General features: G+C 46.5%; 1 protein-coding gene across 2 annotated transcripts in view; it reads right to left on the bottom strand.

Moving 5' to 3' along the window:
- The window catches only part of TTL (tubulin tyrosine ligase), a 29869-nt gene extending 7923 nt beyond the window's left edge, over nt 1-21946 (bottom strand). Inside the window, exons 1-5 of one of the 2 annotated variants that reach the window (XM_074989231.1) lie at nt 21653-21946; nt 15008-15086; nt 11870-12102; nt 3749-3884; nt 3320-3589 (exon numbers count right to left, since the gene is read on the bottom strand). In XM_074989231.1, the coding sequence (XP_074845332.1) occupies nt 3320-3589; nt 3749-3884; nt 11870-12102; nt 15008-15086; nt 21653-21821 (887 nt within the window). In that variant the 5' untranslated portion in view covers nt 21822-21946. The remainder of the gene's footprint in view (nt 1-3319; nt 3590-3748; nt 3885-11869; nt 12103-15007; nt 15087-21652) is intronic. The other variant, XM_074989233.1, reaches the window with a different exon arrangement.
- Nucleotides 21947-22258: the final 312 nt, after the last annotated feature.

Here is a 22258-nt window from a genome sequence, read left to right as displayed (position 1 = left end):
ACTGAGAATTGGATCAGGACTGAATATTTCAGGGGTGCTTCATAACACCGCAGGTTTTAAAACAAGAAAAATGCACTAGAGCACAAAGCAGATTTTAAAACAACTCTTTTCCAAGCCTGTCATTTAGCACAACTCTGAAGCAGCTCCGTGAGTTTCTACGATACTCAACATATTTTATGTTCTCCAGTAACACAGAATGGCATAAAGCCAAAATCTTTTCAAAGAGCGACCCACAACGGAATACTAATTAGAAGCCTGAAAAGTACTCTCGTTATTTACATTGAGAACAAAATGACTACAGACACTCGATATCCAAAAGTGACCTCCCAGCAACCACATGAATGTGACCTAATTAACTGCTTTTATCCATGGTAACAGCATCTCCCTCTCAAGTAGTCAGGAGTACTATTCACCATGTCGGGCAGTTTGACAAGCTAACAAATCTAGAGAATACAAATACACATGAATGTACTTACCCAGCATGTGTATGCGCACACCCATTCACCTGGATGTATCGACTCAAGCATACACATTGTTTACCATGTGCACAGTGTGAGTTTTCATCAGGGCAAAGCAAAAGTGTACTTGTGAGTGTACCAAATGTCAGTGAACCAAGGGGCTCCAACTAACACCACTGAGGATGGCATAATTAAATTGCCATACAGCTAATTAAAGTTTATATTAAGTCAGAAGGAAATAGGGACCAACATGATAAACCCTTACAACTGTCTCCCAATGGGCTGCTCTCCAAGGCTACTTGTTTGGGTAAGGACCAGGACTAGATGCACCAGTTGGGGGAGAAGCATGTTCTTTATCATGCCTGACGTAATATCACATGCAGACTTAATTGCTCTTGTATAATGATACCCCCCACATCAAGCAAGAAAGGGGATGTGATGGGACCAGTTTCAGCTCCCCGAAGCACGAGCTCTCCAGCCCAGATGTTAGAGCTGCCTGTGTTCACAATGAATCAGAGGGCACAGCTACAATCTGCCCATACCAATGCTGGAGGAGGGGCAGCTAGCACCAGAAATGGCTACGACAGTCTGTACCAGATGTTAGAGCTGCCTGTGTTCACAATGAATCAGAGAGGCACAGCTACAGCCTGCCCATACCAATGCTGGAGGAGGGGCAGCTAGCACCAGAAATGGCTACGACAGTCTGTACCGGATGAACAGCACAAAGGGGTCACGACTGGGGAAGGGCGTGTTACCCACCCTCATTCACTTCCACTGTACTTTACTGCAGCAGAGCCACTTCTAGGCAACTAATGCCTCGCGTGTGTGGGGTGGGTCTGGTCTACGAGGTTGTGCAGAAGGTATGCACAGCTCATACCAAGATTTCGGCTCCCTAGGAATTGCCATGTGCAGCAGTGTTCAAGGACAGTATGTGGACAGGCTGGAAGAGCCAGCTCTGGGCCTCTCTTCTCCCCCCATGAGAGAGAACAAATGCAGAAAGCTCAGCAGACCCTGCTCCAAGCGCTAGGCCACAGACTCACCCCTCAGTGCCAAGCCATACTGGATCCAGCCCAGGTGTGTAACACATTGCTTCACAGGTTAGTCACAACAGTGAAAGAGAGCAAAGGGTGAGCCAGGCCCCCAGAAGTGCAGCAGTCTAGCTCAGTCCTGATAATCATACACTTGAACAGATGTCCAGAACTGTCAGCTCACAAAAGAACATCAAGCCAAGGTTCAGCAGCTGTATGACAGGCAGCAACTTGTAACAGAAAACCATGTCGAGAGGAATGTCTTGAAATAGCTCCTACCGTTTTGAGAGTGGGTTTCAACAGGGTGGTATAAAAAGCCTGCATTCTTTTTGCTAGGCATGTTACTGGAGTGCTCTGAACAGCCAAGTAGTTTAGATTACAAAATTACCATAAAATCCTGACATTACCGTGCGTCCGTCTGCTTCCAGTTGGAATGACTGTCCATTCAGCTACATCATCATCTCAACCCTTCCGCTGCTCTCAGGAGCCCGCAGCAGTTCCTTCAGCACGGCTGTATCTGCCCCCAGGCCTGCCCACTGGGGAGGGGCCAAGGCTCACACCAGAAGTTGCCCTGATGGCATTCTTGCATTCAAGCAGCTCAACTGCCCAAGACAGGAGACGCAGGGAGCTGCATGCAAGGGCTGGGGCGATACAGCTGCACTGAAGAAGCTGCTGGGATGGGGTGTTGACTCCTGGGGGTAGCAGCCCCACATTCTGCTCTTTTTGCCACTACAGTTCCTGGAAAGACCTGGGCTCCAAAGGTTCTGATCTACACCGGCAGAGCTCCACATCAGTGGGTAAACAGCTGTATCTGTGCAGGCTCTACCCATGCAAACCTCATACAACTCTACTGGGCGTGTGCATTACAATACAGACTGTAATTAACACGCTCACATTATTTTCTTTCACAGGGTAAAACACTGAAGCTGTATCTACGCTAGCTCCCTCCTTCGACGGGAACATGGTAGTAGGTTGTCGGGAGATTATTAATTAAGTGCTGCAGTGCATATGCGGCACTTCATTGAGCTAATTCTCCCCCACGGCAACTTCGAAGTGCTGGCACGTGTGTAGCCTGAGGAGTGAAGGGTCTTCAAAGTTGTCCAGGCACTTCAAAGAACCGGCAGGTTAGCCGCGGCTACACGCGAGCCAGCACTTCGAAGTTAAGCACTTAACACAAAGTTGAACACTTCGAAGTTGCTGCAGGGGAGAATTAGCTTAATGAACTGCTGCATGTGCACCACAGCACTTCATTAATAATCTCCTGACAGCCTACTTACCATCCTCCCTTCGAAGTAGGGAGCTAGTGTAGAGACAGCCTGACTGAATGAAACAACTCTTCAATTGTTCTTTGAATCATCTCCACCCTATGAACAGGGGTGCAAGGAACCTGTAACTCCTGACGATATCTGAGTTGAGAATGCTCAGCCTCTCTGAAAATGAAGTCCCAGTTGCCCCATACAGGCATTGAGACACCTGAAACTATTGGAAACTTTGGTGAATTTTGGCCTAAGTATGCACACAAGAGGAAACAAAAATAGCCCCATTCACCCTGTAGAAATTCCCAAGATTAAGTCAAGCCCAGAAGGCCAATTTCCTACTTTACCCCACACTGCCTATGTGACCTTGGGGAAGTCACTTAACTGCTCTGTGCCTCAGTTCCTTGTCTGCAAAATGGGGATATGATACTTTTGTTTCTCACTTATTTAGACCATGAACTCTATGGGGCAGGACTAGTCTCTTACTGTGTGTATAAAGTCCCTGCCATAATGGGGCTCTGGGTGTGGTTGGTGCCTCTGTGTATTACTGTAAAATAAATAATGATCAACAAGTTACCTTATTATGTGTTTGATCTGCGATAACAAGCTACTTTCCAGGGTAACGTTCAAAGAACTCATCAGATACTGATTGAACTCCTCAAAGAACATTTCGTTCCCTTCTTCATACTTCCCATAGTTTTTAGAATACTCCTTCTGTATGCAGTGATTGGTCAAATGGCAGGTTTTGTCTTGGAAATTAGCACTATTGTATGGTTCTGAAGAGGTCCGCAGTACACCTTCTCTGTAGAGGTAGATATTATATTGGTGATCCACTAGAACCCAGCTTCTGAAAATTAGAAGGACATTGACTAGAACTGGCATATGAGAGCAAAATGCAAGTAATCAGATTTTTTAACCACACTTCATTCATCCCCATGAATTTTTCTCTAATTTTTTTTAAAAGTGAGAGCTGAAAGGCAATCTAAGTATCAATAGAAAATGTTACCTAATATCAAACTTGCGATGGCCTGGCTCTAACAGCAAAGGCTTTTCAAGATATTTCTGAATCACATGCACTTGTCCTTGATCATCTATAAAGTTCAGAAGTTCAGTAGCCTCTGAAGAAATAAGAATGCCTTCACCTAATATGAAAAAAAAAAGTAAAAGAAAGCAAGTTTCACATATATAATCAACACATTTTTAAAATGATTTTGAAGTACACACACACACACACGTTATTGTATCTCTTAGGGTATGTCTATAATGCATCCTTATTTCAAAATAAGCTATTATGGAAGAGCTAATCCAAAATAGTTTGTTTCCAAATAATGCTGTTATACCCAAAAATGCATTTCAAAATAGCATTTAGCTATTTCAAAATACAGCATCTACACACACAGAGCCTATTTCAAACTACAGCCAGTGTACACACTATGACTTCTTTTGAAATTGGCTTTATTCCCTCTTAACAGCACCTATTTCAACACAGAACAACAAGAGGTCCTGTGGCACCTTATAGACTAACATATTTTGGAGCATAAGCTTTCATGGGAGAAGACCCACTTCATCAGATGCATGAGTGGGAGGTGCTTTCAGAGGAGTATTTAAAGAGTGGGTCCCAGTAAAAGGGAGGGCCAAGAGCTGACAAGGTCTACAGGGTCAGGGTGGAAATGGCCCATTATCAGTAGTACCGATCAAGAGAGGACAAAAAACAAGTCAGATCAGTTGGGGGGTGGGGGGGCGCAGAAATCTGGCCCACTGTCAGATTCTAATGTGGAGGTGTGAACATCCAGACCAGAGAAACTGCTTTTGTAAGGGGCCAGCCACTCCCAGTCTCTGTTTAATCCCTGGTTGATGAAGTCAAATCTGCAAATTAATTGCAGCTCAGAGCTCTCTCTCCATTTTATGTTTGAAGATTTTTTGTTGTAGGACTGCTACTTTTAAATCTGTTACTGAGCATCCAGGGAGACTGCAGTGTTCTCCTACAGGTTTGTGTATGTTACCGTTCCTGATGTCTGGTTTATGTCCATTTATTCTTTTACGTAGAGACTGTCCAGTTTGGCCAATGTAAATTGTAGTGGGGCATTGCTGGCACGATGGCCTATATTATGTTAGTAGATGTGCAGGTAAAGGAGCCCCTGATGGTGTGGTTGATGTTAGGTCCTGTGATGGTATTGCTGGTGTAGATATGTGAGCAGAGTTGGCAATAGGTTTGTGGCAGGGATTGGTTCTAGGTTTAGAGTTACTGTGGTGTGGTCTACAGCTGCTGGTAAGAATTTGTTTAAGGTTGGCAGGATGTCTGTAGGCAAGGACACGCCTGCCTCCCAAGGTCTGTGAGAGTGAAGGATCATTGTCAAGGATGGGTTGCAGATGCCTGATCATGCATTGGAGAGATTTTAGTTGGGGGCTATGTGTGATGGCCAGTGGTGGTCTCTTGTTTTCCTTGTGAGGCCTGTCTTGTAGCAGATGGCTTTTGGGTACCCGTCTGGCTCTGTCAATCTGTTTCTTCACTTCGTTAGGTGGGTATTGTAGTTTGAGGAAAGCCTAGTAAAGGTCTTGTAGATGTTTGTCTCTGTCTGATGGAGCGGAGCAAATATGGTTGTACCTTAGTGCCGGCTGTAAACAATGTATCGTGTAGCATGGTCTGGCTGGAAGCTGGAGGCAAGTAGATAAGCATAGCGGTCCACGGGCCTGATACTTATTTCAAAATAGCTATTTAGAAATAGGCCCTGTTCCTCAGAGTGGCTACATCTGCCCTAGCCCCTTCCTTCTGGAAGGGGCATGGTAATGAGCCACATCAACAGATGCTAATCAGGAGCTTCCATGACTATGCAGCACCTCATTAGCATACCCTGGCCATGCACAGTTCGAAAGTGCCACTTTCAAATAGTGCACCATCCAAAGAGGAAGAAGGGGCTTTTGAAGTCCGAGGGGTCCTTCTGAAAGGCCCTCGTGTACATGGGCGGCGCACACTTTGAAAGCGGCACTTTCGAACCATGCACGGCCAGCATTATGCTAATGAGGTGCTGTATAGTCATGGCAGCTCCTGATTAGCATCTGCCGATGTGGCTCATTACCATGCCCCTTCTGAAAGGAAGGAGCTAGTGCAGATGTGGTCAGTGAGGTTTACCAATTTTGAACTAAATCTCTATTTCAAAATAGCAGCTGTGCTGTTAGACACTAGGATAGTTATTTTGAAATAACTTTGCTGTGTAGACCTATCCTAGCAGAGTTTGCATAATGACCCTGCTTGAGATCACAGAGGAATATTTTTATTAACCAGATTGATTTTCACCTGCAGGTACCCACCAGTATCCAGGCTTCAAGACACAGTTTCAGTTATAAGAGATACAACTGAAAATATGTATTTAGCTCTTGGGACATGTGTGTACTTAAGAGTCACAACTCTACGTAGTCGAGTCTTGTCTTAAGATTTGTGCTGCATGGCTTCTGCTTCTTTTATTCACTTTATTTAAACTACTAAACAAATCTTCTAAGGGACCTCTGAGCCAAACTTAGTTTATCACGTATTTTTAGTGTATTTCTGAGAACTTTTATCAGAAACAATATACCATTCTAAATTTACAATAACGCCGGTGAAGAGATCACTGTGCAACAGAGATGAGAACTTCATTTCCACAACCAGCTTATAAGGAAAACCTCCAATACACACAACCTCCCACAAAAATCACAGGATCATCTTCGTCATGTAGTTGGAGACTGCAGGGCAGAAGTGACCTCCAGGGTAACTGATCTCCCCAGGCTTTTAGTGTTGAACTGAGTTAATTTTTCTAGTATCCCTAGTAGTCACATCACTGCCATTGTCTGCCTGGTCTTCCCAGTCCAGAATTATTTTCTTATTTCAGGAGGCTCTATCCTACATACCTGAATAATTTGACTTAGATGTAACACTGAGTGTGAGGGTGTTGCATGCACATAAATGTTTGCAGCACAGGGCTCCCCTCCCACCCCTTTAAACACTACTCCTCATCTTATGTAACCCATTCACCCTAAAGCAAAATCCTCTCTGACTTTGTATAGCTATTTAGGTCAGCCAGTCTCCTCTTACAGAGCATACCCTCTAACTCTTTAAATCATTTTGACAGGTCCTTTTAGACACTCTTCTGCTTAATCAGCGTCATTTCTTGACCCAAGGTGTGGCCTAAGACTGAACGAAGAAGAATCACCCTGCTGATCTTAGAAAAGTGTGTAACAATCTCTTCCCAAATCAGGCCACACACCTGTGTTCACTATATTACTGTCAAGACACTTTCCATATTGCTGCTGTGTAACTGGTTTTCTCCCATATTCTATTTTGACTCAGTATTTGCCGACAGTGATGTGTCTTAGACAGTACTTATAAGGTCTTTTACACTGTACCCTCAGGGTGCCTCTCAAACATTAGTGAATTTAAAATCCTAACATGGCAGGTAGAGGATTATCTGAATTTTGCAAATTGGAAATGGTATCGGGAAGGAAATACATGGCTTGCCCAAGTCACATGCAGAGTCTACAGAAGAGCTGGGAAATGAAATACTGATCTTAGTCCCAGCTCGGTGTTTTACCCAAGAAACTCACTTTTCTCTTGGCTTATGTCTGATCTGAAAGACAACACATGACAGCACAATGACACCTTGAATTTAAACAAAGCAATTCAAGTTGCAATTCAAGCACTTCTATGCCACTCCTCAGTTTATTTAAACCATTTCTTCTATGCAATTAATGGGAGGAAAAAAAAAAGCCATTAATAGCTCCTCTTTCCAACAAGCATAATTCCACACTACTGGAGTAACGGTACTTGTTGAGTTCCATTTAGCTCAAGTATTAGTAACAGAACACAGTGTTTCCAGAACTTGGTAGGTCAACCGGCACTACTGGGCAGTGATATTCACGGTTACAGTCAGCTAAGGCTGGGTCTACACTTATCTGGAATACCAGCTGCTGCTATGCAATTTTCGGTATGCCGAGTGCGTACCAAAAATTGATTGTGCAGCCATCAATATCTGTCCCTGCCTGCATGGCTGAATGCTGACAGGAGCGTGTCACCTGTCGGCATTCCTTAATCCCTGCCACTTGCAAAACGGCACCCTGCAAGATTGAACCTAAGCACTCGATCTTTTGTGGCCAGTGTACGCCCAGCCTAACACACCCCAGAGAACACCTTATTCTTGCTTGTATTAAACTTTGGCAAAACTAACTCTTCATGCTAAAATTTTCTTGATTTTTGGCTCACTTTCAACTTTTTGAAAAATCGCAAACAAGAAGGATGGTAATGTTCAAGGAGGTGGCTTGAGGAAAACTGAGTTTCGCCATTGCTTACAAAAATTCCAGACTATTATTTTCAACAGCTCCATGATTTGGAGCAGAGGCTTGAGATTCAGTGTGGGGAGGGGTAGACAGGGAGGCTTCTTTTTCTTTCCCTGTGAAAATTCCCCCCAGTTCTGGCTTGGCTATAAGCTTTCAAATTCACCATTTGCACATCCACAGCAGAATTTAAAAAAAAAAAAAACACACAAGGAAAGTCCATGCAAAAATACCCGACTAAAATAAGGGCAATGAGGCAAAGTCAAGCACTGAAAAAGTGAGAAAATGTCACATTACAATTGCTTAGGCAACCGTAATTTGGTCCCCTTGTCCATCTACATTATGATATAGCTTTTAAATCATATGACCTCATGACCCCAATTCCCCATCCAGACCCTGCACCACTCGATGCAGAGGATGTTGACAGAGGCAGGTGATTAGCTGAATGGGTCACTTGCACTGTGGCTGAATTAAGTTAGGGTGAAACAGGACAGATGTAACGCTCCTTGGGATCCCTTTAACATTGTTCTCAAAAAGGAAATCCCAAATGTTTACTCTTCATTTAAAATTCTTTGGCTTTGATTAGCTTTTTAAACCAGCAATTTTCCTTTTAACAATAGGAGACTGAGGGTTATTATTACAGTTAAATTGCTTTAGTCTGGCCTCTGATGGTCCGGAAATCCGATAGTCCGGCATCTCGCAAAAACAGTCCCATTTATGTAGATAATCTGGCAAAAAAATTCAGTGGTCGGCATACAGAAGCCTCCTGAGATACATACAGATAGCTACAGATTGATATATAGATATACAAACATATATAATACGTGGTTCAACGTTCTTCCCATCCCTCAGACTTCCTACTCTAACTGAACACCCTCTCCCTTTCCCAGAGCCAGGCCCCCTCAGCTCTAATTCCATGCCAGTGACTTACTGGAGTTGCTGCTGGAGCAGCTGCCACACACATCTCCAACCAGGCGGTGGGGCACGTGTGAGGAGTGGGTGGGCGGCACCTCAAAATTTGCATAAGTCATGGGGCTTCGGTGGTGCATTGGGGCCCTGAGAGAGGGGCAGGGTGGTTAAGCATGGGGTGGGTTAGGGCTGCAGGGTGCCACAGAGAAGCAGTGGCCAAGGAATTCCTCCCCCTGACCCCCGAGGGCCTAAATACAGGATAATTTGTCCCTTTCAAAAAATAAGTAGGGATACCTTTTTGGCACCCCAAATACAGGACTGTCTCGCCCAATATGGGATGGTTGGTCACCCAATGCAGTAGGAGGAGCATGGGGTGGTAGAGAAGCTGGGGACGTGCAGGGGTTCTGAAGCTGCAGGAGCGCTGGGTTGTGACATCCAACAGTCCAGAAAATTTGGTACCTGTCTGGTCCTGGATGTGCAGGATTAAAGGAATTTTACTGTCTTATATACAGGTAAATTACAAAATGATGTAACGTGTGGGACAGCTATTTTGAGCACTTAGGTGGACTAATGTCTGTGATAAACTTCCTTTTATTTTATGGAACAATTCTGCTTGTGTGGTAAAACACAATTACATTTGTTCCAACAACTGACAGGATGGGGTCATGTCTGAACTAGGAGACATTTACCCTATTTAAATAAAAGGTGCTACCGACTTCTGGCTACAGCTACTCCCCCAGTACAGGAGATGCTTTATTCCAGGGGTCGGGAAGAGCCAAAATAGCACTGGACAGAATGCAAAGAGTCATGTATCATATATCTATATTTTATAGCGCTCTCTCTCTCTAATAAATACAATATAGATTGATATATAGATATACAAAAATATATAATACATGGCTCAATGTCCTTCCCGTCCCCCAGACTCCTGACTAACTGAATGCCCTCCCCCCCAGCACAGAGCCAGGTCCCCTCAGCTCTAATTCCATGCCAGTGACTTTGGAGTCGCTGCTAGAGCTGCTGCCACACACATCTCCGACCAGGCGGTGGGGTGTGTGAGAGGAGCGGGCGGATGGCACTCCCCTCATGTGGCTTTGTGTAGCCAGACAGACTTTGCAGAAGAGGAGCTGCACTTAAAGGCTCCAAGAGCCACACGCGGCTCAAGAGCCATGGCTTGGCCACCCCTGCTTTTGCCACTGCTCAAACCAGTGTTTTAACGTCAGCTTGGGAAACTACAGGAGTACTTCATCCTGTAACCATTAGATAGGAAGAAACGCATTCATCAAGAAACCAAGTCTTCTCCTAGGTCACATCTCAGGAATCTGACTGACAGGACAGAATGACAGGGGAGTGATGTTCTAAGGGAAAAACTTATGGAAGACTGCGTCCAAGCTGATCTTAATGGGACATTTTGATACACTTTGGAGTTTCAATATCCATTCATGTGAACCCCTTTTACAGGCACTTTGCACAGATTTAAAGTTCCCTCACAGCACTACTTGGTAGCTTTTTTCCTAGTATTGGATAAGTCACTTGAGGTCTTATGTGAGACAAATCATGTTTTTCCAGAGAAAATACTTGTCTTTAGTGACAGTCATTAATCAATATGATTTTCCTTTAAAGTACTAAGATTATTTTCAGACTTGATCTTTGTGATTGGGATGTCTGTAAAACCGAACGTGCGGCTACTGGAGTGGCCTACAGGCTGGACCGGGGCTGCAACGAGTTGGTACAGCTGAACTGTGTGATGGTGTTACACTGACTGACATCAGCTAACCGCCTAGCCAGCTCTCTAATGAAGGGGAGAAGGGCCCTAGGTAGTCATAGGGCTGAAATTTTTAGCTTCCCTTTGAACACAAGCACAGTGATTTTAAGGAGAGGGAGGACTTAGCTTCATGTCTCCCACTCCTGCATGTGCCCATCAGTGGAAGTGTTTCTGCTCCTCTCCTCCCTTTCTGTGGTTTCAGTCTCACCTCTCCTAGTTTCTGTTCTCGCCTCCCTTCCAGTAGAGCCAGCCATGAGCGCAGACATCACGAGCCGCCTTCTGGTGCCTGAGCCTTGCTGGGAACTCTGGGGTCTCCAGGTGCCCATGTTCTTTTCATGGTCCAAGCTCAACTAGGAACGCCCATGAAGATACCCCCTAAGCAGCTGCTCGGAAGGAACACCACCATTTTCCTCCGCATTCACTGGAATGGGGAGCCACCACTCGACTCCTCCCCGGTCCCTCCCTGATCACTGCCCGAGACACAGCAATATGACCAACTCTGCCTCTATCTTGCCGTCTTTTCTGCTCCTCTCACACCCTCCGTCTCCTGTCCTCCTCCCTCCCCAGTAGTCATCTCTCCTCTTCCTGCTCCCTACTTCCCCTCTCATTTCCCCACACCACCTCCCTGCTACTCCTAATGCTTCTCCTGTACATCTATACCCCGCAAGTCTCCTTTTGCCCTTTCCCCCCTTCCCTCAGACCCCTCAGGCAACTCCTAATCTGATCCTCCCCCTCAGGCTCTCTGCCCATGCCCCTGGTTGCACTGGCTTTGTAACAGGTGTCCGGTCTCTCACTGGGGTCTTCCTCACACAAAGACCTCTGCCGAGGAGCAGGACTGGGTGTTTGTGGCGTTGGGTAGGTTACTGTGGGTCACTTATTCACACCCTACTCCCGTAATACCAGAGTGTGAAGGTTTGTACTTTTAATCAATGCTTATGGTTCCCCAGGAGCAGAGGAGAGAGGGATACTCATGTGAAGGCCCCCAGTGCAGAGCACAAGCTTCTATCAGAAAGGCATGTTGCAACTGTGGCTAGACACGATCCGGGTAAAATAATCATCCTGCTGTTTTTTAAATAATAATGAAAAAATAAGTCACAAAAACCAAACAAACAGAACACAAGAGCCAGTGCCCTTCAGTGAGAAACCAACCTTTGGCACCAGCTGAGGATTTGGCTATCCACACGTTCCCCTCCCCATTCTCCTTTCTTTTGTTGTAGGAGGCCAGGAATACTTCCCTTTCATCCGTCCGGGAGTTGTTTATAAGATGGCCAATTCCATTCTGCACTGGAGCCACCGGAGTCTTTAGGTTAGTTGGATAAATCATATATGATTCTGGGAACCACGTGCAAGATTCTGATAACTCAGGACTCGTCTTGATTAGCCTAGTTGGAAAAGATCACCAGACCATTAAGCCTTGCTAATGCTAGAATACATCAGCTCCCAAGAGAGCCTGAATTTAATAAGTATAAATTATCATTAAAACTGGCATTTTTCCTGCCTGTGAAGATGGTTAAAACATATTCAACATTACTAATACTGTACAGTGTATATTTCTATTAACTTGCTAAAAGCAGTCATCTCTTTAAAGGTGCTGAAAAAAAAATAAGACAATATTTTTCAGAAACCACTAAATACTGGAATCCTGTATGTTTGTATATATTTGTTTTCCTAAATAAACACTATTACAAATCATTGATCTAGATCTTTTTATTCTGTCTTTAGTATTTTTGTTTTTTATCAAACTAATATCAAATATTCTGAAATAAAGAAAAAATGTTACCACACAGCTAGATACTGCAGTGTTGTCTGCACAAATCTTTCTGAGAAGCCAGCAAAGATTTTTCACTGGGAATATTGAGCACTAACTCAGAAGCCACTGCAAAAATTGCTGTGCAATGGGAATTGACCAGGAAAGATCAGGTCATCAGAAAGGTGAAATCTTTTCTGAATATCCTAATTTTCTCCAGATGGGAGTCATGTATCCAATCCAAACCCAGTGATATCAGTGACAAAATTTCACATTGACTTCTGTGGGCTTTGGACCAGATCCCTTAAGAAAAACTGAGAATAAAGATACAGCAAAGATAGTTTTATATGCTGGAGTCTTCTTGGACACATGCTATTGGTTTTGCTCAAATCTAAAACCAAACTGTCTGCTTTATGAGTTTCTGCACTTTGTGTTTCTGGTTTTGAACCAAGGTGAACAGTTTCAAAATCCTTTGCCAAAACGGCTTTGTTCAGAATCACAAGAGATTTGTAAGCAATTAGAAATGTTGGTGGCCCCCGGGATTGAGAGGGAAGTCAGCTACAGCTTTAGCAAAGACAGGTAGTGACCACAAACCATATAGAAATAAGTGAGTGTCTCTCAAAGGCTGTGTCTACTCTAGCCCCAAACTTCGAAATGGCCATTTCAAAGTTTACTAATGAAGCGCTGAAATACATATTCAATGCCTCATTAGCATGCGGGCGGCTGCGGCACTTCGAAATTGACGTGCCTTGCCGCCACGCAGCTCACCCCAACAGGGCTCCTTTTTGAAAGGACCCCGCCTACTTCGAAGTCCCCTTATTCCCATCTGCTCATAAGATTAAGGGGAATTCGAAGTAGGCGGGGTCCTTTCAAAAAGGAGCCCCGTCACTGTAAAGTGCCGCGGCCACGCGCATGCTAATGAGGCGCTGAATATGTATTTCAGCACTTCATTAGGGAACTTCGAAATGGCCATTTACGTGGCCATTTCGAAGTTTGGGGCTAGTGTAGACACGGCCAAAGAATGGTGTAAAGCAGGGGTGGGCAACTCCTGGCCTGTGGTCTGAACATGACCAGCAGCTTGTTTGCATGTGGACCCCAACGCTCCCCTGCATGGCATCCAGCCTGAGGCAGGGTGTACGGCTTGGACCCCAAGCCTTGCAGGCTACATCAGGCATAGTCTCTGGGCTCTGCAGTTATTAACCCAGCTCTGCAGCCTGCTGGTGGAAGTTTCATACGCTGCTCTGACTGGCTGGAACTCCAGCCAATCAGAGCAGCGCCTGGAGCGGGTGGGGGGGCAGGTAACTGCACCCCCATAGCCCAGACCCTGTGTCTTTCAACCGCTGCTGCCCCCTCCCTTCCAGGCTCCTCACCCTGCACTCCAAACCTCCACCCCCTCCCACCCAGACCCCCACCCTACTCCTGCATCCCCCTCTCTTCTAGACCCCTCAACCTCATCCTACACCTGCCTCTTTCCTCCCTCCCAGACCCCACACCCCCAGCTTGCTCCTGCACCTCCCCAATGCCCACCCTGCCCTCCCACCCACACCGTGCACCCTCAGTCCACCCCTGCACCCCAATCCTGCCCAGATCACCCCCTCCCTAGCACACTCCTGCATCTGCCAATTCCCCACCTGCACCCTCCCACCCAGCCTCCATAGCCCTGGCCCCCTACAGTTGGAGACCAGATCAGTGAGGGCTTTGGTGGTTTTTTTTGGCTTGTCATTTGTGTGCCGATTAATTTGTGTACAGAACAGTGGCCCCCACACTGAAAAGTGTTCCCCACCCTGTCACACATTGTACAGGTTAATGGATGCCCTGCAGCATGATAGAGGCGTCTTTCTAAAAGTTTGAGGAGACCAGGGTCTTTGAAACGAAGATGCGCTAGCAAAAGCAAAGTTCAGCCGTAAGACGTGCTTTAATAAACCAACTCAGTATTCCCTCTAGCAAATAGAAGCACATGCATTCCTCCTCGCAAGAGACACAGGCAGGGTGGATCATCATGAAACTCAGCCTGAGTCCTGTCTTTTGGAAGTGGGGGGCTGGGGGGGAAGAGAGGTCTTCTGGCCTTTACTTGATCAAAAAATCTGCTTAGCTGAACCGCACTACTTCTGTAAGTCTCTATAAAATGAATGATAGAAATAGTGTATTTGAGGCAAGTTTTAAAATACATGTGCCAGGAACAACAGATAATGTTGTAGTGGTTGTTTCTTTAGGTACAAGCTTTAAATGACATCTGCTGCTCTGATATCCCCAATTTGACAGGCAGCACCAGATGCATGCACAAATTGCACACAACTGCAGCTTGTCCATGAAAAATCAAGTGCAGTATCTAGAAACTGACGTGGTGTTATTTGACCACACAGATGACTGCATAAAAAAAACAAATGCAGCTTCTAAGGACTGCTGAAGGAGCTCTGAACCGTAGGCCTTTAAAGGCAAATTTGGTGCTTTTACTCAATTGTCCAGAACAGATGTCATATTTAGCACATTAGAAAAAACATTTTCGTGAACACACTAAAAGGTTTCAGTGGAATCCTTACTTCACTAAGGAAGCTTTGCGACAAAGCTTGTCAGCTCCTCTGTAATAATTTACCAGCTGCACAAGTCCAGGCTCATGACCTATAAGAGAAAATGGAAAATTAAGAATAACTTTTAAATTTAAAAGAGGAAAAGGGGAGGCAAACACTGATTACTGAGGAATGCTAGGAGAAAAAAATAAAATGAAATTATCCCCTTCTGTTAAGGAGTACCCCAGATAAGCATGCAATGCTGGTATTGTGCCCAGGTTACATCATGAAGTGTACCTAACTTGGGACAGACAATTCAAAGTCAGCTTTAACTATTTTGGTGGTAAGTTGTATGTGCCCCCATGCACTTCTTTAGTATTGGTTGTCAGTGGGGTTTTTTTTTTTTTTTTGTTTTCAAAAAGAGTCAGTACCCTTCCCTCTCCACCACCATCCAGGGTTCTCATGGAAGGGACCGCTAGGAACAGGGGCTCTGTGCTCCCTGTCAGCTCCCAGCCATGGGGTTGGCAGGGTCCCTCTGCCATCTGGCACGATCGTGGCTGGGGCTGCCGAGGTGACAGCATGGTGTAACAACCCATACTGGCCCAGAAAAAGCACTGGTAGTTACTCATACCTACTTGGTATTGCACAAATCCCCAAATACCTGCAGTGAATCAAACTTCCCCCCAACATGACCCCACCTGGTTCCTACAAGAGAAAATAATCTGTGCTATTTGATTACAGCACCTCAAAAATCCTTAGTTCGCTGAGGTTCAGCAGCTAGACAAGTCCGTAGGCATCACTCAACCACCTCTGCTCCCCACCACAGAGGGGGAGGACACACAATGTGTACTCAAAAAATAAGAGCTTTACCTTGTGTGTCTTGATAATGATGATTTCTAAGAAAGGAGTAGAATCTTTCATTTGTTGGTGAGACAACCTTGTTTCACTTGTCTTGGTTAGAAGTAAAGGGGAGTTGAACAATGACATGCGTTGACCCACATGGCTACACATTCCTACTCCATTGGCCGCTTTGGGAAGACGGGACACTGGACTAGATGGATCTTTGGTCTGACCCAGCATGGCTGTTCGTACATTTCCATCATGTTTATTAGGGTAGGGTATGAGGACCAACCAATGACAGGAACTCATTGTGTTTGGCACGGTATAAACACAGGGCAGCCCATGGTCTGCCCTGAAGAGTTAAAGAACATAATCCCCCACCCCAACTTCTAAACTTGTCCCCCACCCATAAGAAACCACCACCAAACAAGCCCTTCTCAGCTGGCTTGCCCAGAAGCACACAGATGTCCTTACTTCTCCCAGCAGGAAAACCGGCATGAGAGCTTGGGGACAAGGCTGAAATACTGAAAATGCCCCAGAGTCATTTCTCCCTTACTTCCCTGCTTTTGCGATGCTGGGCGTGCCCTACTCACAGCAGGTACAGATGAAGATCATTATGTACTGGTACTTTTTCTACCTGGTTCAGAAAAAGAACAAACTGCTACACATAAAAGGGGCAAAGACTGGATTTTGGGTAGCTAGATAGGCAGCCGGTCACCCACTGGCACTACTCTGCTCTGTACGAGCTCCTTAAGACAGAGCACGGAGACTGGGAGCAAGAGCAGAGGACTGGCCACAAAGCAGACACCCATTCTTCCTCAACCCCGTGGGCTGCTACTTCAGGATTCCTGAAGGCTCCCTCTAGTCATTGGGCTGGCACAGAATCCAGACTCTCTCCATCAGAGGGGAAGAAGGGCAGATTCCATCCACACACGGCATTCGACCAGTGTGGGCTAAACATCTGCCCCTAAATGCATCCTGAGTTGATCCACAAATTAGAGACTGTCCTGAACAGAGTTAACAAGCAATGAGCTGCTTATTATTTGTGAGGCTACAGACTAACACAGCGACATCCTCCGAGACCAAAGAGCAATGGCACCTGAACCCGCAGGATGAACGAGGAGAGCTTGGGAAGGGACAGAGCGTGTAGTTAGTTCAAAGAAAAGCTTGAGGCACACTCCAGTTGTACAGGCTTCAGAAGAAAGGCAGAAGACACACGTTAGTTCCGCACTTAAAAAGCTAGGCAAACGCACGCAGCCCTCACACAATAAGAGGGAAAGTCTAGTTTGCTGGTCACTTTAGTTCAGCAGTTTTCAAACTGTTTTCATTTGCAGGTCCCTGATTAAGTTCAAATTGATCTGCGGATCCCTCTGGAAATATTGAACAGGCTGTGGACCCTCAGGGGTCTGTAGACCACATGCTGAAAACTGTGCTCTAGCTGTTCTAGTGGGCACCCAGAAAACCAATGAGCAACTGACTTTCATGGGTAGCTCTTTAATCTTTACTAATGAGCTGGCCTGAAGCAAAAAACAGAACAGGAAGCACAACACTGGGCATACTGGCTCTGTGGAAGGGTCACTCAATTGGAGCTTCTGTTGGAAGAAGAGGATACTGTGTTGCAATCTTATTACAGCGTTTTCCTTAAAAGAAAAAGGAATCCATTATACACATTTTATTGTATTGCTGCTTGCAGAGGTTAGGCTATTCTTTTTGCCACTATATTTATCCACAGGCACTTTAAGATTCTTCAGTTAGAAGAGACAGGTAAAAAAGTAGAGAGGGAAAAAGAGCAGCCAAATGCTGATGGGAAAAATCACAGCAAGGGGAACCATTCCTAATGTTAGGGAGCAGGAGGAGGAGTTATGTTAGGAACAGAGCCCCATGTTCCTTCTTTTACAGGACTAGAGAACTGTCCTGATTTACTGAAGTGAGCAGAGAGCGCGTGGGAGAGAGTGAACGCACGCTGTTCAGAGCAATCCTCCTGAGAGCAGTGAGGAAATGTATTTCACTGCAATGGTGCATCTCTCAATTTCTGTACACTATTCTCCTTGGGAGAAAATGCTCCACAGGATCAGCAATGACACCGCATCTGTACTCTTCACTCTTACACTCACACTCCCCACCCCAGGGATCCTATATAACAGTGAATGGTCTGTTTAAATTTCTCTCCTTCTCCCCAAAGTTAAAGGCCAGAAGGGACCTCACCTATTTAGTTTGACCCCCTCATTAACACAGGCTAGAGAATCCCACCTACTGGTTCTTGCATTCCACCTCAATGACTTGTGATTGAGCCAGAGAGTATTTGTAGAGGCCAAGCTTAACTTTGAGACTTCAGATAACTAAATCTACCAGTTGCGTTAGTAAGTTGTACCGTGGTGAATTACCATCACTTACTAATTTGTGCCTCCTCTCCATTCTGCATCCGGTGAGCTTCTGCCTTTGCTTGCTATACTAAATAGCCATTTAAACATCAGCCATCTTCTCTCCACATGAGTAATTACTTTTCAGTGGAACACTCCCTCTGCGCTACAGAATGCCCCTGTTCTGGAGAGCGAAGGCCTTCTAGAGGCAGTAGCATGAGTCCCTTGCAGAAATGCAAGGCTGTAAAAGAGGGAGTGGGCAAAATGCCAGGGACTCCTTGCAGATTCCCCTGTTACTTCAACAGATCTCCTGCGGTCTATCATACTGCTGGTGGTGAATTTTTCTATAGAAGTTCTGTGACAGGCTTGTGGAGTTTGCTTCTGGCTACTTTTGGAGGGCAGAGGGGGTGGCGGAGATGGAAGTGGTGGCACAAGGATAAGGAGAGGTCTGTCCAGACAACTGCAAAACAAACATCCCCTACAGAAATGTGGCTGGAATAAAAAAAAGTGACTTAGAGCACACACTGCTTTTACAACAGAACGCTGAGGAAAACCATAGTAAATGGGACAAGATAGTTAAAACAAAAACTATCCACCACAAGTTTGTTAGTAGCCTACATGCTGCCTCAGCTTTGTTGCTTTCTCCTAGTCCATAGTTCTGTCGCTCTGCAATCACAGCTGAGTTCTTCAACAATTCCGGAAATCTCAATGTTTTCTTCCCAAATGTTTGGAGCCAAATAGTCATTCTGGGGGCTTGTGCTCATGGGTGCATACTAGTGAAACAGGTGCAGGACTCCCAATATCTAACACCACAGATCAGTCCCTATTCTTGTAAGAACGGGACACCTTCAGCTTACAGATTATAGTTTGGTGAAACTTTTTTAAACTACAGGTTATTGATAATGCAAGACCAGCCCAGGAAAATTCTATTTGCCACCCCTTCCAGGGGCAGTTGAGACAGCACTAAGGCAGTAACTATAATCAGTTGTGACCCTGCCACGATCCGTGATGGTCAAGGGTGGGTACGTACATTTTGTACCCAGGTTAGTAAATTTCTTATGATGATTGTGTAAAAAACACTTTTAAAGCCATTTCTTTTTGCACCTACTGTAGATGTGCTTCACCTGCTTAAAGCATGACAGTGCAGCTTACTGTGGCTTGTGTCAAGAGGGGTTAAATACAAAACAGTCTGCTTTCCATAAATTAAAAATAAACAAAAGTCCAAACTCTTAATGGGTGTGAGGGCTGGGCAGTGGGGATCACCCTTCCCTACCACATCCACTTCTAGGCCTGCAGAGCCAAACCACATGGACTTGGGAGCCAAAGGGGAGTCTGTCACAGAGGTATTACGTTCTCTGGTCAATTTATGGGATGTTTATTTTCCTGCCAGTCACAGCAATGGATGGAGGGAGTGAATCTGGGCACCGAACCAAACAAATGCAAAGCTGTCTTCTGCCCAAGAAACAGTAGAGAGATTTCCACAGGAGTACCACTCAGGTCTGCGCTAGATCCTTAATGGCCAGTTCTGAATGAGAAAAAAAATTTTAGGGCCTTCTATTTCTTTGGTTCACACCCAAGTTGGAAGTCTGAGTCCTTCCAGTCCTCCAATAACACAGCTCTACTGTAGCTGTGGTCACTGGGTCAAATCCCTGCTTTCTACTAGAAGAGAAAAGCAAATTTAGTTCTATGAGATACCAGTCAGAGTCTTTTGCAGCATTGCAGCGTTCTTCCACTGTTGTTAGCGACCACTCGGAGCTGCCCCAGATGAACGACACCTTCTGAGAGCAAGATACTTGTACTGACTGGCTTAATTCAGTACTGACCATCTCCTGAAGAGAAACAGAGAACCCTGCCAAATTCCACCCAGAAGTTTTACAGCCAGTCATCTCTGTTCACTGGGCCAAGTTCAAAATGCATTTCTGCGGAACATACATTACTCAACTGGCAATGACAAAGGGACATACTTCCATAAACAATTCAGCTGTTTTATAATGGGATTTGAAAACTGACTAAGTCGCATCTTACCACCAGCTAGAGATAATTTGTTTCCCTTTTACAAGTGGCTCACCTTTCTCACATTAGGATACATAAAAATAAATCTGCAGCAAGACAGACACTGAATGTCAAATTTTGATACCATGGTATTATTAAATTACTCGTCTCCCACAACTAAGCAGAATTCGTTTTCTCCCGCAAGAAAAGTTGGGATCATACAGAGTGATGAGTGATAAACCATGGGCATAGGTTTGTCAAAGGCAGAAATGTAGCACTTTATAGATTAACAAAATGATCTATTGGGTGATGAGCTTTCATGGGACAGACCCCTTTTGTTGGGGTACAGACTAACACGGCCACCTCTGTTACTATAAAAGCAGCGTTACTGGTTAAATTTTCCCCCCTTGTTTGAGTCAATCCTGACTCCACCCCCAAGATTTTAAAAAGGGCGAGAAAACTCTCAAATGAGTCCAACAAGGAAAATTCAAATTAAATAAAAAAGAGACTCTTAGCTATTCCTTTAAGTGTCAGAGTGCTTCCTGCAGAAAGGTGATCTCTGCCATTCAGCACTTTCCAGAAGAGGGCACTGGGCAGATGGGGGTGGAGAAATAAAGCAAGAAAGTATCAGAGAGGTAGCTGAGCTAGTCTGTATCTTCAAAAACAACAAGAAGTCCTGAGGCTCCTTAGTCTATAAGGTGCCACGGGACTTGTTGTTAATTCAAGAAAGGAAAGTTATATTTTGTGGAGCCAGTTGGCCTTGCTTTCCATTATCAGACTATGCAACACTCCAAACAGCAATCTGGGTTCATAAACACTAGGACATTTCCATTTTAAAAAGTGGTTGAAAGAACAAAAATCTTGTCTCCAGCTGGAAACTGCAGAGATCTCAACACAGCATCAAGCTGCTGGGGTCTGGGATTCTGAGCATCCCTTTGTTCCTGTTTCCGAGCAGGATAAGACAGACCTTCTGCCTCCAGACAGCAGTAAAACGCTGCTACAGTCCCACGTTAGAATGGAGCAGAATTATAAACACTCTCTCATCTGACGCGGCATCAGTGAGACCGCAAACGCCAATACCCCCCCAGTGACACATTTCTACAACTGGGTCAACCAACCTTTAGACAACAGACGTGCTGCGCCAAACAAAGGCCAACTTTCAGCTACTGTTTATGGTAACTGACCCCACCCCCTGCCACACCGTGGAGCCGCAGCTGTACTTCCCACAGCCAGCCACACCGGCCGGCCCCTTCGCCGCCTCTGCTGCCGCGCTCCCGGCCCAGCGCCCGGCTGCCGCAGACAGCACCCACCCCCGCAGGCCGGGCTGAAAGCAGCCAGCGGCCCCGCGCAGACACGCGCCCTCGCGCGCTCAGCGATGCCGGGAGCCTGGAAGGCGCGCGGGGGGGCCGCTCTCGCTGGGGTCACGCTCGCCGCCCGCACACAGCGCGGCGGCCCCGGCGAGGGAGGCCCCGGGCCCGGCTCTTACCCAGCCTGCCGAAGGGCAGCCGGTTCCGCTCGCCCAGCATGAGGTTGAAGCGGGGGTTGTCGCGCCGCAGCCGCCTCCACTGCCCGGTGGCGAGCAGCAGCCGGGCCACCTCGGCGTAGACGCTGCTGTTCTCGTCGCGCAGCACGAAGGTGTACCGCGCCCCCTCCATGGCCGCCCGCCGCCCGCCGCCCGGGGGCCCGCGCCGCCGCGCTCAGCCCGCGGGCCGGGCACAGGCCGCCGCCCCGTGTAAGGCCATCGGGGACCCCGGCCAGCGCAGCCCCTGCCGGCCCCGCCCTCTCGGCGCCCGCTCCGCTCTAATCCACCCCACCCCTTCTGGCCCTGGCCCCGCCCCCTCAGCGCCCGCCCCGCCCCGCCCCGCCCCTCCCGGTCTCACCCACTCAGCGCCCGTGCCGCCCCGCCCCGCCCGGCCTCCATCCCCTCAGCGATGCGTCGGCTCCGCCCCTCTCGGCCCAGCCCGCTCAGCACCCGCCCCGCCCCCTCAGCGCCCCGGTCCCTCCCCAGCCCTTCTCCCGCCTCGCTCCGGCCAGGCCTGGGAGCGCAGAGCGGGGAGGGGAGGGGAGGGGAGGGTGGACACTAGCACGTGCA

Source organism: Carettochelys insculpta, chromosome 3 (assembly GCF_033958435.1).
Source record: "Carettochelys insculpta isolate YL-2023 chromosome 3, ASM3395843v1, whole genome shotgun sequence".
NCBI classification, from domain to species: domain Eukaryota; kingdom Metazoa; phylum Chordata; order Testudines; family Carettochelyidae; genus Carettochelys; species Carettochelys insculpta.
The sequence above is the reverse complement of the archived record's forward strand: the minus strand, read 5'-3'. Positions and strand labels throughout refer to the sequence as shown.